General features: G+C 48.9%; 1 protein-coding gene across 2 annotated transcripts in view; it reads right to left on the bottom strand.

Annotated features, from left to right (window-relative positions):
• Positions 1–7,281: 7,281 nt before the first annotated feature.
• Positions 7,282–17,069, bottom strand: part of SPOP (speckle type BTB/POZ protein) — a 65,526-nt gene continuing 55,738 nt past the window's right edge. For both annotated transcript variants that reach the window (XM_029927550.1, XM_029927551.1), the window contains exons 7-10: positions 14,325–14,380; positions 13,685–13,807; positions 9,797–9,939; positions 7,282–8,522 (exon numbers count right to left, since the gene is read on the bottom strand). In XM_029927550.1, coding sequence (XP_029783410.1) covers positions 8,378–8,522; positions 9,797–9,939; positions 13,685–13,807; positions 14,325–14,380 — 467 coding nt within the window. In that variant the 3' untranslated portion in view covers positions 7,282–8,377. The remainder of the gene's footprint in view (positions 8,523–9,796; positions 9,940–13,684; positions 13,808–14,324; positions 14,381–17,069) is intronic.

The raw sequence follows: 17,069 nt of genomic DNA, 5'->3' as shown, positions 1-17,069 counted from the left end.
ACACGGGGCTCAAATCCACGAACTGAGATCATGACCTGATCCAAAGCCAGGTGCTTAACCAACTGAGCCCCCAGGCGCCCCTCCAGTGGGCATTTTAGAATTCTTTCTTACGGCATTTGACGCTTTTAACTCTTTCATGTTGGTCCTCTTGGCTTTGATTTTCTTCCTATCTCTCATCACTTCTCCTTCGTGACATCCTCCTTTACCGGTCAGAGCTAAGTTCTGTAAGCTTGAGTCCCGGCCCCCTTCTCTCCTCATTCTGTACTCTTCTTCGGATCCAACACACCCAGGGCTCCAGTTCCACCTGTAGACCAGTATCTCCAGAACCTTCTCTCCAGTCCCCATCTCCCCTCTGAGTGCCAGGCTCATACATTCAACAGCCTCCATGGGGATTTCTCAAGGCATCTCATGATCAACAAGGAAGATGAACTCACTGATCTTACTTCCCTCAAGCCTGTCTATCTTCCCATCCGTCTCTATTTTGGTGAATCCGTCCTGCTCACCTCTTCGTCTCTACTCTGTCCCATCCATCATCGGGTTCTGCCAAATCTGCCCTCTAAGTCTCAGATCTTCTCTTTAAGTCCGCCACCTCCCTCTGCTGGTTCTGTTAGCTCTTGCCTTCCACCGTCCCCACTGCCAACATTAACTTTTCTATACTCTCGCCAGACATCTTATTAAAATGAAATCTTGTCATCCCCTTCCGCTTAAAACTCAATGATTTCCCATCATTCTCAATTGAGTACCTAAGTCTTAACTGTGACCTGGCGAGGTCCTCCCTGCTTTGTCATCTCACTCACTGCCACACTTGTCCACACTCCAGCCACCCAGCCTTCCGGGGTTCCTAGAGCACATGAACTCCCCCCTCCCCCGACTCAGGGCTGTCTGTGTGCCGTTTCTTCGTGTCTTCAGTGTGGAGCGTGCCTCTCCCACCTTACTAGGCTCCAGCGCTCCATCCTTTGGCTCTCACTTCAAAAGCTTCTTTCTTTGGGAAGCCTTCTGGATCCTCAGCTTCATTCCCCACTCACAGGCTCTCACGGTGCCCCACACATTTCTTTCACAGCACTCAGCATGGTTTGACATCACGTGTTTGTGGGATTACTAAGGACACTCAGAGACTCTAAGCTCCACGGAGGGCAGGGGGTAGTTTGTCCCTGTCCGCCTCTAGAAACTAGCACAGTCCCTGGCACGTCGTATCTTGACTGTATAGAGGAACTACTGGCAGAGAAAACAGAGGAAAATTCATTCTGACAAGGCCAAACCAAGGCCAGGGTCTTACACTTCGGTCAGCGTGGCGACCCTGGGGACCACCCGCTGGTGTGCTGACCACTGTCTCATGCCTCTTTTTCTCTTTAGCTTTTTTTGTTCAGAGGTAATGGAGGCAGGAAGGATCCTCAATGGAGATCACCTCCCCTTGAGTGACTGAAGATTATACTAGCTAATGTTGTTGAGGATATGCCTATTTTTCATTAGTGTTTCCATAAAATACTTATAATACTGTCAAGAGTTAGAAATAAAATATTTACCCAGAGAAATTAAAATGCGTAATATGACTATTGGTCCATGTGTCAATGCCAATGCCTAGATTTCTTTTTTTTTTTTTTTAAGTTTATTCTGAGAGAGAGAGAGAGGGAGAGGGAGAAGGGGGGGAGAGAGAGAGAGAGAGAGAGAGAGAGAGAGAGAGAGAGACAGACAGACAGACAGACAGACAGACAGCATGAGCAGGGGAGGGGCAGAGAGAAAGAATCTCAAGCAGGCTCCTGGCTGCCAGCATAGAGTTCAACTCGGGGCTCGAACCCATGCACCAGGAGGTCATGACCTGAGTTGAAGTTGAATGCTTAACTGACTGAGCCACCCAGGCGCCTCTACCTATAGATTTCTTAACGACATGGGTTGGAATTGCATGGGTCCAATCCTATGCAAACTTTTTAAAAAATATTTTATTTATTTTTGAGAGACAGAGACAACATGAGCAGGGGAGGGTCAGAGAGAGAGGGAGACACAGAATCCGAAGCAGGCTCCAGGCTCCGAGCTGTCAGCACAGAGCCCGATGCGGGGCTCGAACCTACGAACTGTGAGATCATGACCTGAGCCAAAGTAGGACGCTTAACCGACTGAGCCACCCAGGCGCCCCTATGCAGACCTTTTTTGATACAGTGCATTATTAGATTTTCTCTTCCTTATGATTTTCCTAATAATAAATATCCTTTCCCCAAGCTTACTTTATGGCAAGAATACAGCATATAATACACATACAAAATATGTTAATCAACTGTTTATGTTATTGGTAAGGCTTCTTGTCAACAGTAGGATATTAATTATTAAGTCTGGGGGAATCAGAAATTATATGTAAAATTTTGACTCCGGCGGGGGGGGGGCTCTGTGTCCCTTGTTGTTCAAGGGTCAACCGCACTTCATTTTACCATTAAGCCAAGGAGTTGAAAGGATTTTCAAGTGCTGTGGGATAACGGGAAATATGAGGTGCACAGAGGCTGGACACATTTGAAGCCACGTCAGCGGGGTGCTGGGGCCGGTTCGTACTGGCTCTCTAGAGCCAGCTGTTGTGTTTTCAGGAATGTTGAGACCTGGCTGTAGAAAAGTCCATTAAAAATTAAACTATATTAATGTATAGTTAACAGCATAGGTAATATTCAAAACTCATCTCTTTCTAGTTCTTTTCTTTTTTAATTTATTTCTGAGAGACACAGAGTGTGAGTGGGGGAGGGTCAGAGAGACACACAGATTCAAAATAGGCTCCAGGCTCTGAGCTGTCAGCACAGAGCCTGACGCGGGGCTCGAACCCACAGACCATGAGATCATGACCTGAGCTGAAGTCGGCTAAGCCACCTAGGCGCCCCCATCTCTCCCTCGTTCTTTCATGTTTTACTAGGGCCCACGCTCTCGAGGTTCTAGACGTCTACCACATCTGCCCGGCGGAGACACGAGGCAGCGGTGAGCTGCGCGCTTTCCGACTCCGCGCTGGGTCCTGTCACCTCAGACGCTCGAGATGGGCCGTGGTGGGAGGACTAACGCCATGGAAACTGGCAGAACTACCAGTCAGGGCTTACATTTTGGGGAACTGAAATGTTCTCACTTCGGCAGCTCACCGCTGAGCCAAACTCCTGGCTCCTTAACACATGTGAAAGGTCTATAGTGTGTGAGGCCAAATTTTACTCGCATGATGGACTGGTGGAAACAGAACTGGAACGGACGTGTGTCTAAATTTAGGAAGTCATCCTGAGAACTGTGTAAGGGCTGAAGGTGATGGTTTTCTTCTTACGACCGAAAACTGTAATTATTTTACATGCATTTTATTACAAATATCAGTTACTAAAGTGTCATTTTAGGAACACCGTGTACACCATAACTTCTAGACGAAAATAAACGTGTTGACTAAATTGAGACATAAGTTCTTAAGAGTGGGTGGGAGAGATTCCTCTTCTCGCTCCCTGCCAAATTTCTGCAAAGAGTAGCTTTATACCCGTTCTATATTTGCTTACCTTTTTATCAGTCTTGGTTTCTGCCTCCACCATTTGACAGAGACCGCTCCAAGGTAACCATGGACTTCCCTACTGCCAAATTCTCGTCTTCTTTTCGGTCCTCAAGGTCATGACCTTTCTTCGTTGTTCCTGAGGGCCACTCCCTGCCTCCTCCATCAGAGTGAATTAGTAGAGTCCCCTCTGCCTTGATCCTAGCCTAGCACAAGCAGCTTCTTCTAGGTGCTCAGCCCTTGTTTGCTGAATCACTGGCCCGGGTTTTAATCCCTGTGACCTTGAACGTGCCTGTTCTTACTTGGCTTGGATGCGTTTGCTCACATCGAAAGAGAGTAAACCACGTGTGGGGCCCTTTTCCCCACTTTGGTTTGTCAAGAGCTCACTTCCAAGGGTCTTAAGAAAGTGGACACTCTCCCCATTTCAGCAGAGCCTTATGAGCAGGTGGGTGTCCACTCCACCACCAGGCAAACTCTTGGATTTCCATGTTCTCTTTGGGCCCTGGGTGGGCCTCGGCCCCAAAGCTACTCATTTGCCTTCTGTTGTTTCTTGGCTCAGAGCCAGGTCGAGTGACCTTGAGGAAGTTACACTGTCACCTTTGCAAGCTACACAAGTGGGATGAAGGGGAACTGTGCAAGACAAGCTGGCAAGTGCCCAAAACTCCTGTGACATCTGTACACTGCGGGTCCCGACGCTACATGGATGCACTTGAGTTACGCATATTTTATCTTCATAATGCGTTCCCCCTAGAGTTGATCCCCTTCAACTCCTTAATCATTCCTGTTGCTTGTGCTGCACTCCCTCAAGTCTAAAATTCTTTTTTCCTAGAGCTGCAGGAATTGGAACCAAACAGTATTCGAGATGCTATTTTCCACTCCAGCATTCTGGGGTTTACAGAGGAGAAGCGATCATCTTGCTAATGGCATAGCCGCGTAAAGATCCCATCAGTCAACAACATTCAAGTTTCCGCTCTCATCTGGAGGTCAACGCATCTGGTTCTCCCAGCTCATTATCCCACATGCTGATCGTCCTCCCTTTGTTCCCTTGCTTGCCGCCTCCAGGAGGCATCCACCTATTGGGTCAAAGGCCCCCAACGTGGTGCGGTCACCTCTGAAATTAAAAGGGGGAAAATATACCCACCCTGTGCACACGTGTCCATCCAGAGCTGTCCAACCATCCTCACCTGAATGTTAGATTAGTTGGCAAGCCATTAGAAATGAATCTAAATGATGTAGGGCAGAGTTCAGCGGGAAGTCAGGAGATAAAGGAAACACACGGGGCCCAGGCTGATTAAAAAGATAATTGGTGGTGGAAAATAAGGTTGGGCTCCAGCCAAGACTTTGTCTTTGACGGAGATAAACGGAAAGATCCAATACCGTCATGTTGGGGGATTCGGGGCGGCTGTTCTTTTCTAGGAAGTTGAGGAGCCACAACAATGCAACAGTTTCAGAGTGAAGCTGGACTCCCCCTGTTTGGTGTTCTGCTCAGAAACATACAAACGGTTTCCTTTCATCTGCATAGGCTCACACAATATGGAGAAGCCACACTAGGTTTAAACCCGATTTACAAATGGATGTGCAGGGTGGGGAAGCCAGAGATCTCTTGGCCTAGGAAAGGATTGTGTGTTGGCTAGAATTGAGAAAACAAAAAACAACAACAACAAAAAAAAGAGTCTTCCTAAGGACTTTGAGGGGCACCTGGGCGGCTCAGTCAGTTAAGTGTCCAGCTTCGGCTCAGGTCATGATCTCACGGTTTGTGGGTTCGAGCCCTACATCAGGCTCTGTGCAGACAGCTAGCTCAGAGTCTGGAGCCTGCTTCGGTTTCTGTGTCTCCCTCTCTCTCTGACCCTTCCCTGCTCACACTCTCAAAAATAAATAAAAAACATTAAAAAAAAAAAAAAAAGAGGACTTTGAAAGCCTGGCAGACTTACCAGTGATAAGGAAAAGAGCGGCCTCTCTTACTGAATTGTTAAAGCCCATAAAGGTGTTTGAGAGGCCCCAGAGCCACACGGAGAGGTTTCATCTCCACACAGGGAATGGGAATAATTTCCACGGATGGCCAGAGACGGGGGAGGAGTGGGGGCTGACGGCCGGGAGGAGGGGAGGCGGGGAATGCTGCCAGACACTCGATTTGGGCCCGAAACCGTAACGCCGAAGGTTCTGTGCGACTACTTGCCTGAAATATTGTTTTGATAAATAAGCTATCCCCTTGTGGGATCCAAATCTCCAACTGTTCCACTGGCACGGGCATCTCTGCAGTGACAGCACATGCCCCAGATTGTGGAGTTAACTTGAATTAAATTTCAGATGCGGGGGAGCTAAGGGAGGGGGTGGTGGCAGTGGGAGGTTTATGAACAGTATGCCGGGGCTCTGATGTTGTCCTAACCAGATGGCTCCAACTGTATCATTTAAACAAAAACAAACACGTCCAGAAATAATATGATGACAGAGCACGGGGCAGGCCTCACCTGGACCCGAAACCCTAGCAGCTGTGTGCCCACTGTAAAGGGCACACTGGAAATTCCAAGAATATTGGGAGATCCCCAAAGAGACCTTCATCCTGACCGAAGCTTGGGTGTTCGGGGTTCTGGGGGAGGGAGGGCTGCATCCCTCCCCCCCAGGTCAGACTCCCTGAACTTCAGCCCCAGCCCCCCAGCCGTCTGTGAGTGAGGAGGGGAGCAAATCGGAAGCCAGGCTGGCCCTTCCAGCCCCTCTGAAGAACAGGACGGCAGAGGCTTCTTTCTAGAGCTTTGCTCTTGCTTTTCCACGAGCAGGAAGCTTTCACTCCGATTTCGTACCTAAACTCTTGAGAAACGGAACTTCTTCCAGTTACTTACATAATCTTTTCAGGGCGCTATATCAGAAGAATTGTGCCCCATGCCAAGACAGATCTGAGGCATGTCACTTGGCTTCTCTGGGTGTCCACTTCTCTTCGCTGTGGAACAGGAAGGTGCTCTCCCCACACGGCGGTGGGGAAGCTTAGTGCGATACTGTACGTGAAGGCTCAGTGAAAACAGCAGGGCAGAGTGGCCCGAGAGGCAACACGGGTCGAGGTGTGCTGGATCCCTGGGCCTATGTGCCGACTGCACAGATCCTGCGTCTCACTGTATTGTCACTGGACTAGATTCTTGGACTGGCAAGATCAACGGAAAACGTGCAAGGGCCAAAGTCACCGAAGGGAAATGGATGGTGGAACGTGTGGAGTCTGCCGTCTGAGGTCAAACAGCACACACTCTGGCCGAGTGGCCAATGCACTTCCCAGTGTGTCCCGCCGCCCTGTCCTGTCCAACACTGCTGTGAGAAAGGCAGAGGAAGGCCATGGCAGTCTTGTGAGCCCCCTGGGAATTCAGCCATTAACTTTTCTGGAAACACATCAAGTCAGTGACAGACCCAGTCAGCGGTGATAACTTCCCTTTATTTAATCTCCACATTCATGTCCCCTGGAGCTGTGTAGAGTTGCCTAGGAGAGGGGAGACTGGGAGTTAGGTGGTAGAGCCTGGAGGGCATAGAAGAGCCCACCCCCCACTTACGCGCCGTGGCAGAGGTGGGAGCCCGATCCCTCATTAGGACGTGAGCCGGGAGACAGACACTCAAGACGGACAAGACGCTAGGAGATGCTGGGAGCTCACGAGGCAGCTCGGGATCAGGGAGATGCCATAAATCGCTATCGATGGACATTTCAAGTATCATCTTGGCAAGATTAAGGATCAAACAAGGCCCTCGAAAGCCCTTAAGGAACTCAGACCCAAAACACCAGCCGGCTGAGTGAAACAAAAGACCAGAGATACCACACAGTACAAAATAGTAATTATTTATATTTTCAAAAAGAAAAAATTAACATTTGGAAGTTCCCCCCGTGGCAAAGGGGTGAGTGGAAGGAACGGGACTGGCTCCTATGCAGGGGGCACGTCGGGCGCAAAGGGCTGAGCAGTCTGTCCTGGGGTTTCCGTCACACAGCGTTAATAATACAATCTCCTTTTCTTCTTGTTCGGGTTTTGTTTTGTGTGGTTTTTTTTTTTTTAGAAAAGGGGGGGATGAAGGAGGAGACATAAAATCAGAGAAAAATGCCAAAAAACATTTTCCACAATATCTAAAAACCGAGAACGACGGTTCTTGTCAAGACAGTATGAGTTGTGGATGCATTTTTTTTTCCAGTTTTCAACACCGATAAAGATTTTTTGCAAAAGCCACCACATCAGAACACTCATCTTCCGGCTCAGATAACCTCCTTCCCCTTTGCTTTTGCTTGTTGTTTTTCATACGAGGATAAAAGGATGTGTTCCACCCTTGCAAACAGTAAGTGCTGGCGAGCGCGTGGCTCACACTGGCCCGGTGCTGAAGAGCTTTCACAAACGTCCAAGCTGCCGCACAGTGGGATGGAGGACGACTTCCCTCAACATAAATACTACTTGGAATCCACAAACTGAGTTTTGAGAAATTCTCCAAAAGTCCTTTCTTCTTTCCTTGTCTTTTCCCTTCTTTTAAAACTAAATGTCATTTTTTTCTTTTTCTTCCTTTTTCGCTCCAGGCACCTGACGATGTGCTCTGCTCAGGCAGACGCAGACGGTCTCTCTCCCAAGTGCCGCCGCTGGGCCGTCCTCAGGGCCGGCGCCTAAACCGAACCCCCACGGGGTCACACTTGGCCGGGCCCAAGGCGACACAGTGACGCAGCGACAGGGTTTTCATTAGGTTGAACAGCCCCAGGCCCTGGGCCCTTCCCTCCCCCCAGTCCCCCAAGGTTTAGTGCTGCTTTAAAAGTCTGGGCCACAACGCAGTCTTGTGCCCCCGCAAGTCAGAGGTCCACACACACGCTGTCCACCTGGTGGCCAGTGGCAGGAACAGCGGCTGCTGCTTCAGGAAAATAAACGGAGTCTTACAACAGGGAGGATCTTAGGACTGCTTCAGGCGCTTGCGTGGGGGTCCCAGAAAAGGGCACTGTGCCGAAGCCAGAGAGCGGTACGCTTCAGCCACCAAGTGGGGATGTGACACCACCATGGACTTCCACCCAGAGGTTTCCAAGACTTCCGAAGCATGACTAGGAGAAATGCAGAGAGACAGGTTACCAAAGGCACATGAGAAAGACGGGGTAAAGAGCCACCTGGGCGGTCTAATTTCCCAGAGTCCACTGTACAGGGTGTCCCTGCAGAACCTAAAGACACACCGAGTCCGTCAGACAACGTGCCAACAGGTGGCCAGCCTGTGGCTGCTACAACTCTGAAATCCCCAGGTCGGAGCCCCTAGCACTCAAATACAAGAGGTGGAACGTTCCACAGGCTCTTCTCTGCGTGATCAGGGCTCTTTATCTTAAGGGGTGACGCTGCTACTATAGAGCAAGAGCAAGGACTCTCTCCGCCAGGCAGCCCTGGGCTTCCGTGTGGCTTTGCCATCCTGGACCACAGAGCACATCACGGCCTGGGGCCTGTGCCATCCAAAAGGAGGGGACCGCACCCATGCCCTATAGACCAGGCAGCATCCAAAAAGCGCCACCGCGCGTCTAACGGAGCGAGCAGTCCCTAGAAGGACTTCTCTTCTCTCCCACCTCTACCACACTTGGTAAACTCCTTTGAAACAGTCCTATACACACACTTAGTAGAAGTTGATCCCTGTTTTGGGGCATTTTCTGAGTCGAATAATGTCCATGTGTCTCCCCGGCAACCTCTTAGACCCGCCTGCGCCCAGAACTGCTGCTGTGAGGGGTTCTTAAGGCCTGCTTCTCCTCTCTGGGTTTCCCCCAACTTCTGTTCTCCAACAGGCGAGCGAGGTGGACATGCCCCACCGAGAATTACTGCAGAAAGTACTACAGCCAGGTCATCTGCCATTTCGGAGGAAGGAGCAGATCTACGGGGATGAACCCTTCTTTCTCCAAACAGTACTCAACAACCTCACCTACTGAGCATTCCTTCCCTTTGGTCCCCATTCCACAGTCAACTGTTGGGTACATCTGATAACGCCGACAAAACATGCTTCTGTTCTCCCAGAGATCTACATGCCCTCTACTAAGGCTGTGAGTTGGGGGGACACAGCTCTTCCGGGCCGGCAACTTAACGTTTTCATCATTTCCCATCACTGCGAACAAGTACAACACCTCACTTGCTGCTCGCATTAGCCCCGGGAGAGTGAAACCATCTAGCAACCTTGTCAGGCCCTCAACTTACTTTCCCTCCAAAGGGAAAGAGGAAAGCCCTCTACTTAGCACTAAAAGGGGCTAATGAAGCTACTTGCCCATCTTCCTCACTAATTCAAAGTCTTTCCCGTGTCTCCAGCTACCCCAGCCATCTTGAAAGAACGACTTTGAAGATGCCAACTCACTAGTTGATGAAATCCACCGCCTGAGTTTTCAGCTGGTCGGCGCTGTGGAGGTCAGCCAGGATGAGGATCTCTGCGGCGTTCTCCACGGAGAGGTTACTGCACAGGGCATCCTCACACATGACCTTCAAACGCTCCAGGGCATACTGTAAAACACAGTCTGCCGCAGTCAGAGCGGGAAGGGCTGCGGGCTGCCGCTCCCAACGCGTTCCCTTCAGCTGTCCCGCCATGGGGCGGTGGCACAGCCCATGAGGAGGCTAGTACTGCAATTATAAAACGTCGCCAAGCCCCCACAGCCGAGAGGAAGGCAGCTGAGGTCACGTGCACGGCTGCCATTCAAGTCCTCAAGGTGGCCTATCAGAAATACGGCAATTACAGAGGAGACCCCCAGCCTCCAGTTTACCCTGCGCCAAGTAGGATCCAAGGGTTCCTTAAGACCACCACCAGCCACCCTCCCTTACACGAAAGGAGGCATAACTCTGCTTCAAGCTCACAGGATATCACATTGGACATTTCTGCCATCCTTTTCTTTGGGACCAAACTAGGGCGAAGCACACGGTCGCCGGCCTGGCAGGGAAGTCCAACCGGGCCATCGGGCTGTGGAAAGGAGCCCTGTGGGGATGTTCAGCAGCATCTGCACCACTAGCTGGGCCTCCAAGAGGGTCAACCAAAGGCCTCCTTTGAAAGAGAAAGGGATAAATGGGGCCTCTTTACTGGGGTGGAAGTGAAGATTCTCAGGGCAGAAGAACAAAGTAATAGACACCCTGGATCCTGTTTCAATCGAAAAACTTCCCGTTTTCCAAAGTAAAGGGTAGAAATGTTCTGGAAACAGGGCCTAGGGTAACACTGGGCACATCTTATCTAGCTGCTCTGTTTCGATGCCACTGTACTACTTGCTCTCAAATATGAGATTATGAACGTGACTAAGGAACTTCAGCAGCGAGGAGGAAGGGCTAAAAGGAGGCACAAGGTAAAATGTAATTAATCCGGTCACAGGAGAGCGGGCAGCCACAGCCTCGGCACAGGCCCCACCTCGAGGACCTCAGAGCGCCATGACATGACGCACCTTCGGGCCGAGCCATGGCGCTCAGACCAAGACACTTTCATTTTCACAAATTCTGGGTGAGGAGGCGTAGCTGCTGGCACCGCGATCTCCTGCAGCAGAAAGAGCTTTATTGGTTTTGGTGCAGCTTTAATTTTTTACATTTGAGTAACTGGAAAACAGTTTCCATGGAAAACAGGAATGACACTAGACAAGCAAAAAATGAGGTGGCCGTTCTTGTTTCAAAAGCCTGCCTTGATATGGTGCAGCACAGAACATTCCTCTTACCCTTCCTCGATACATTCTTTTAAAAGGACTTTTACCGTGAACAGTTCTGATCCCTACTGCACAATTAGACAAAAGTAGCCATTCTTGTCCCTTGGGGGACAAAGTTTTTTTCCCCCCTTAATTATGCTTCTGAAAAACCCTGCCTAATGGTTGTACTTACCCAAGAGACTGAAATTGTGTCTCCCAGGCCTGGCCGACGTGTTGTGTTTTGTTTTTGGTCTAATTACACGTGGCCCCAGGAGACTGGAAAAGCTCAGAAGAAGCTGTCTCAGCCTCTTGGGTAAATTCTAGATGTTTAGATCCTTCCACGAAGGATTTTTTGTTCTGTTTTCCTGAAATTCACAAGGTGTAAAGGTAAAAATATTTCCAAAGAAGCTTGGAGCAGAGACTGGCTATGGAAAATTCTGAATGGAGTTTGAGAGCACACCTTCACTTACTTTTCATTCACAAATTTAAAGCACTGCTGTGACTCAACCACTTTTATCTTTAAAAACTGTTAAGTTAATGCGCCGTCCTGAAAACACTATCCACAGAAGGGCGATGCGCATGTAGGGGGGCTTCCCCAGTCGGCCCCCAGGCTGAGCGGCAGGAAGGGACTACCGGGGAGTGACGCGGGTGCTAGAAGACGAGAGGGACAAACAGCTGGTGTGTGCAAACCTCACTGAAAATCAGAGGGTGGGGGAGGCACAAGCATTATAAACTCATGTTTACAAAAAGCCGTGTCTTCTACTTCCCCAGAGCTCCCAGGGTGTGCTTCTTACTGCCTCCACCGAAAGCAAGATTCCTGTGGTCAGAGCTGAGCTAGCCAGACTGGGCGGGTGCGGGATGTTCGCGCTGCTTAACTGCATTAATAAAATCCTGAAAGGTGGTAAGAAGGATACAGCTATTATTCAATCCTTTTCATCAGCAGCACTGACTGGGTTCACAAGCCTCATCCTCTACAAACATTCCAAAAAGCTGATCAATGAAGATAAAGCTTCCACTGTAAAAAACAAGCACTTCCTGTTCCCAAGGTGCAAAGAAAGGTGGAAGGAGACTATTCCTCCTGGGGAGGCTCCCGTGCCCTTCGGTCTGAGCCAGCTCTGCCCTCAGATGGGCGCTGCAGCACTGTGGCAGGGGGCGGCGGCACTTTCAGCGGGTGCTGCCTTGCTCACGGGGGCCCCCCGCTGGCCGGGTGTGAGCGCTTTTAAGGAAAACTGCCACGGGACGCAGAGCTACCCAAGCCTCGGACCCCAGGGCCTTGGAGGACAGGTTACCAAGCTCTGTCTCATGTATCTACGCACTGAAACTCCGTTTCCCAAAGTGTGTTTTAGGGGACACCAATCCCTAGTGGTCCCTGAAGAAAAGGACTCCAGGGTTAACAAAATTAGAGAAACGCTATCCTATGCTTTTAGAGAACACACAGTGCACATAAAAATAGCAAAGATTCTGAGAAATCCTGCAGTGATCGGACTTGTTTAAACTCATTTCATTAACATCCCCCGCCAACCTTATTTTGGGAGTCACTGGCCTGTTTTGATCATCACCTTATTTCCTTGATTTGAAGATCCATAATTTTAACTTGCACACTTCAGCAATTCTCAAATTGAAATGTGTCTTACCATCGACATATACATTTACTGTAGTGGTACTTCTTTTTCCCCAAAGAGCGACTGATCATCTTATAATTCTGAAGATGGTATATTTCAATAAATACTTAGGTAAAAGTTGAAAACGCTAGCCACAACACTGAGCAAAAGATTACTGTCTTACTGATAAAGTTGAAAGAAACGCTAACGAACTCAGGGGAGCTGGGTGGGTGGAAGGGTGACAGGTGACAGAGATCAGAGAGTGCGCTTGCTGTGATGAGCACTGGGTGAGATACGGGGATGTCCAGTCACTGTATGTATACATGTATGTCCATGTATGTATACATGTGCAACTAACGGAACACCGTATGTCAACTAGCTGGAATTAAAGGAAAACTAAAATCGCTATTTAGAAAAACAAGTTAATTAACTAAGAACACTTCACAAATTATAAAGCCAAATTGTAAATCCAAATCCTAGTGTTGTCGAAATCTTTAACATCACGGGGCTTATATGTGATCACAATGTGAAGGGAAGAGAGGTAGACATCAAACTTCTCCTTTTCTAAAACTAGGGGACTGTATAATTTCCTTCATTCAAAGCAGGGCACTGCGAAACATCAATAATCACACTGGTGACGCAGAACTGTCCTGGCCACACTCGGACACAAGTTCATCTTACAGACTAGGTAACACGGTAGCCCAGTGATGAAACTCGAGAGGACACATAAAACTTCTACTTTTGTGACTATTTTTCTATTCTTTTCTCTTTCTTTCTTTGAGAGAGCGAGCGAGCGAGAGCGTGTGCGCAAGCGCACATGCATGCGTGTGCTGGGGAGAGGCAGAGGGAGAAGGTGTTAAGCAGGCTCCACGCCCACACGGAGCCCAACACGCGGCTCGCTCTCGTGACCGTGAGACCGTGAGCCGAAATGGAACGCCGGACGCTTAAGCGACGGAGCCGCCAGGCGCCCCCGTTCTCATCGTCTCCTCTCACCTTGTCAGCGGCTGCCAGCAAGTCATCTGCCATTTTGTCGAGGTTCGGAGCCTTCCCCGTGTAAATGAAGCACATCATTTCCTTAAAAACTTCAGGCTCCACGTCATTGATTTCAACCCGATTCTATGCCAGAAAAACTGAAAATGAGAAACATTCCAACAAAACAGAACCCCCAATTTTCACGACTGTAAGCTCTGGTGAGAGAAAGGCTTGTACCATCTAAAACCTAACGCGAACGGTAACTAACTCTCTGCCCTGCTTCATCAGAACGGCCTTTTCTCCTGCCCTACGGTACCACCTTTATCTTCTCAACTACAAGAGCGGGACAGCCCTACCTATCTACCTACCTACCTACCTACCTACCTACCTACCTACCTATCTATCTACTTATTTGCCTTTTCCTGAGTGGAAACACGTCTCAAACCCTCACTCCAAACTGGATAATCCACCTGGGACACAGTGAGTTTGCTTCACCTAGAACGCTTCCAGGCCACCTCTCCCTGCTCTCAGGAAGTGTCCGTTCAGAGAATGCTACTCCGTTTTACTAACCCGACTGGAAAAACAAATCTGGTGTCCAATTAGGAATTCATGTGGATCTAGTCACCTGGCTAAAAAGACATATCTTCATTCTGTCACATACCTTTTTGCTCTCCTCCATTTCATGTTCAAACATGGCACTAAAAACTGGAGAACGAGCTACGAAGTGAAAGGGAAACAGAGACAGATAAGGTTATCACATGGAAACTTCTTGGTTCTTCTGTTATGAGATCACTTTCTTTCTGTCCCATTGCTATAGGAAAGGGTCTTAAGCCTCAAATTATATCAGAATAATAAAATTCCTTTTTTCTTATACCAATAAGTGAATAATAATACATAGGGGGAAAAAGAAATCAATTCTTTCTTTCTTTCCTTTTTATTTTTTCAATGTTTATTTATTTGAGAGAGAGTGTGTGGGTGTCTGAGTGCATGCATACATGCAAGTGGGGGAGGGAGAAGAAGAGGGAGGCAGAGAGAACCCCAAGCGCGCCGCACACTATCAGCGCAGGGCCTCACACAGGGCTTGGTCACATGAACTATGAGACCATGAACTGAGCTGAAATAAGAGCTGGATGCTCAACTGACTGGGCCACCTAGGCACTCCTCTTTTTTTCTCTTTTTCAAAGATATTATTTTTAATCGTTACACCTAACATGGGGCTTGAACTCACAACACAGAGATCAAGAGTTACATGCTCTACTGACTGAGCCAACCAAGTGTCCCGAAATTCCTTTCAAAACAAATTCTCATGAGCTGCTCCATTCCAACATTCATATTTGGAGGGAATTACTCAAATGACCTCTGCCGGATGACGACGCTCTCCTCTGGGTGGATATGGGGGTTCAAACAGAAGAGCCTTCGTGTTCTAATACCTGGAGTTTTGCCTGGAATGACAGCAACATCCTCCAGCTCTCGGGCTCATACAGCAGGGAGGTCAAGAACAGGGCTTGCAGGCCACCACTAACAAGAAGAAACGTGTGCTTGTTGGTGGCAGGCTGTCCCTTCCTTCAAGCCATGCACCCACAGTAGAGGTGATAACGCCTCAAAGAGGCAAAAACGATCTTAGGTATTATAATCATTTGTGGCCCTTCAAAACTCAACCCTTCCTGAGTGCCTGGGTGGCTCAGTTGGTTAAGCGTCCAGCTCCAGCTCAGCTCATGATCTCACGGGTTCGTGGGTTTGAGGCCCAGGCTGGACTCTGTGCTGACAGCTAGCTCAGAGCCTGGAGCCTGCTTCGGATTCTGTATCTCCCTCTCTCTCTGACCCTCCCCTGCTTGTGCTCTCTCAAAAATAAATTTAAAAAATTAAAAAAAAAATTTAAACCTCAGCCCTTCCTGACAAAATCTAAACCCTTAGTATTTACCATCTCCCATTAGGAATAGTTTGATTTTTTTCTCCCTTGGGGGAGTGGGGATAATGAAAAAAGGGTGCAAAACGGTGTCCAAAGCCATGCCCACCGTAGTCTAATGAACACGGAAAAACAGGTGGACTTAATTTCACCCCTGAAAGTGATAAAAGGCCTATTAAATTCAAATTTTATCATGCTGTCCAATAAATCAGAGGTTTTGGTGAAAGCTGAGACTACCAATTTCCACCTGAGAGAGGGGGGACCGGATGGAATTTATAGTAGGGCTCTGAGCTAACAGGTTACTTCATCCTTGGCCCACGGTTTATGTCTGAAAGAACTAATTTTGGATCTGTCGTTTGCTAACCACATTATCTTGGGCAAAATCACTTAACCCTCTGAGACTATACATTTTAATCTATTCCAAAGAGACATTCGTTCTTATTTGCTTTTATTTCATAAGGCTCTTCAACTGTAAGGTACTAAGATACATCACAGAAGCTGAAGATTAAAGGGCTGGTGCTTTAATACAAAGGGAAGGGTCCGAGCAGCGATGGGCTTGGACAGTCTTCGGAGGCTAGACAGAAACTGATGCTATGCGAATAAACAAAGTCACCTGGGGTGGGGGGATAAGGAGAGGAAAAGAGACGTGAGGCGGACCCTTAGGGACACCAGCGTTGACAGGGATGTGTGAAGAAGAGGGAGGCCACATATCAGAAGCAGCCAGAGCACCGGGAAGAAAACCAGGAGGAAGAAATCTAGTGCTAAGTGAACTAAGGAATCCCTCAAATCTGGGAACTGGCAGGTCACAGAACTTTGGAAAACTGCTTTCGTAGCATGAGGTGAACTGAGGATAAGTGGGAGGAAAGAAGTAGAGACAGTAAATGTGCTAACTCAAGAAGCTCAGCTCTCTTTAGAGAGAGAGAGAGAGAGAGAGAGAGAGAGAGAGACAGAGAGAGAGAATATAAATGAATGAATAACTGGAAGGAGAAGCCTGAGCCTAATTCCAGGCTGGGGGTAAAGAGGCAACCGGAGAAAGAGAGATGGTGGAGGTACCACCCAACAAGGGTGTAGCTGGCAGCGAGGCTCCGGAGGAGGCGGCCTGCGAGAGGAAGCAGGGAAGAGACAGCCTGCTCTGGCCGCAAGGAAGAAGCCTCCCCCATGGAGAGCGCCGGGAGAACGCGGGTAAGGCGACAGGCGAGAGCTGAGGGAGAAGGGCCCCTGTTTTCTCTCAGAAGCAGCAGCAAGCATCTCTTTGAGGAGCTGGCTGGAGATTAAAGGGGCCTGGTAAACAGTCTGAAGTATGTATTGTCAGGAACAAGAAAGGGAGCTGCTCCTGGCGGTGCCAGGAGCCGAGCGTGGAGACGCTAACCTAAGAGTTAATGGCTTCCTCTCGCAATATACAGTAACACCTCGTTGAGAGCAGGAACAGGAAGACGGGTAGATGGAGCCAGACTGAGGTTCTGCCAGGTGTGTATTTTAGAATGACAGAGCTGAGAGTCT

Source organism: Suricata suricatta, chromosome 17 (genome assembly GCF_006229205.1).
Source record: "Suricata suricatta isolate VVHF042 chromosome 17, meerkat_22Aug2017_6uvM2_HiC, whole genome shotgun sequence".
Lineage (NCBI taxonomy): Eukaryota > Metazoa > Chordata > Mammalia > Carnivora > Herpestidae > Suricata > Suricata suricatta.
This window is presented reverse-complemented; position numbering and strand designations above follow the sequence as displayed.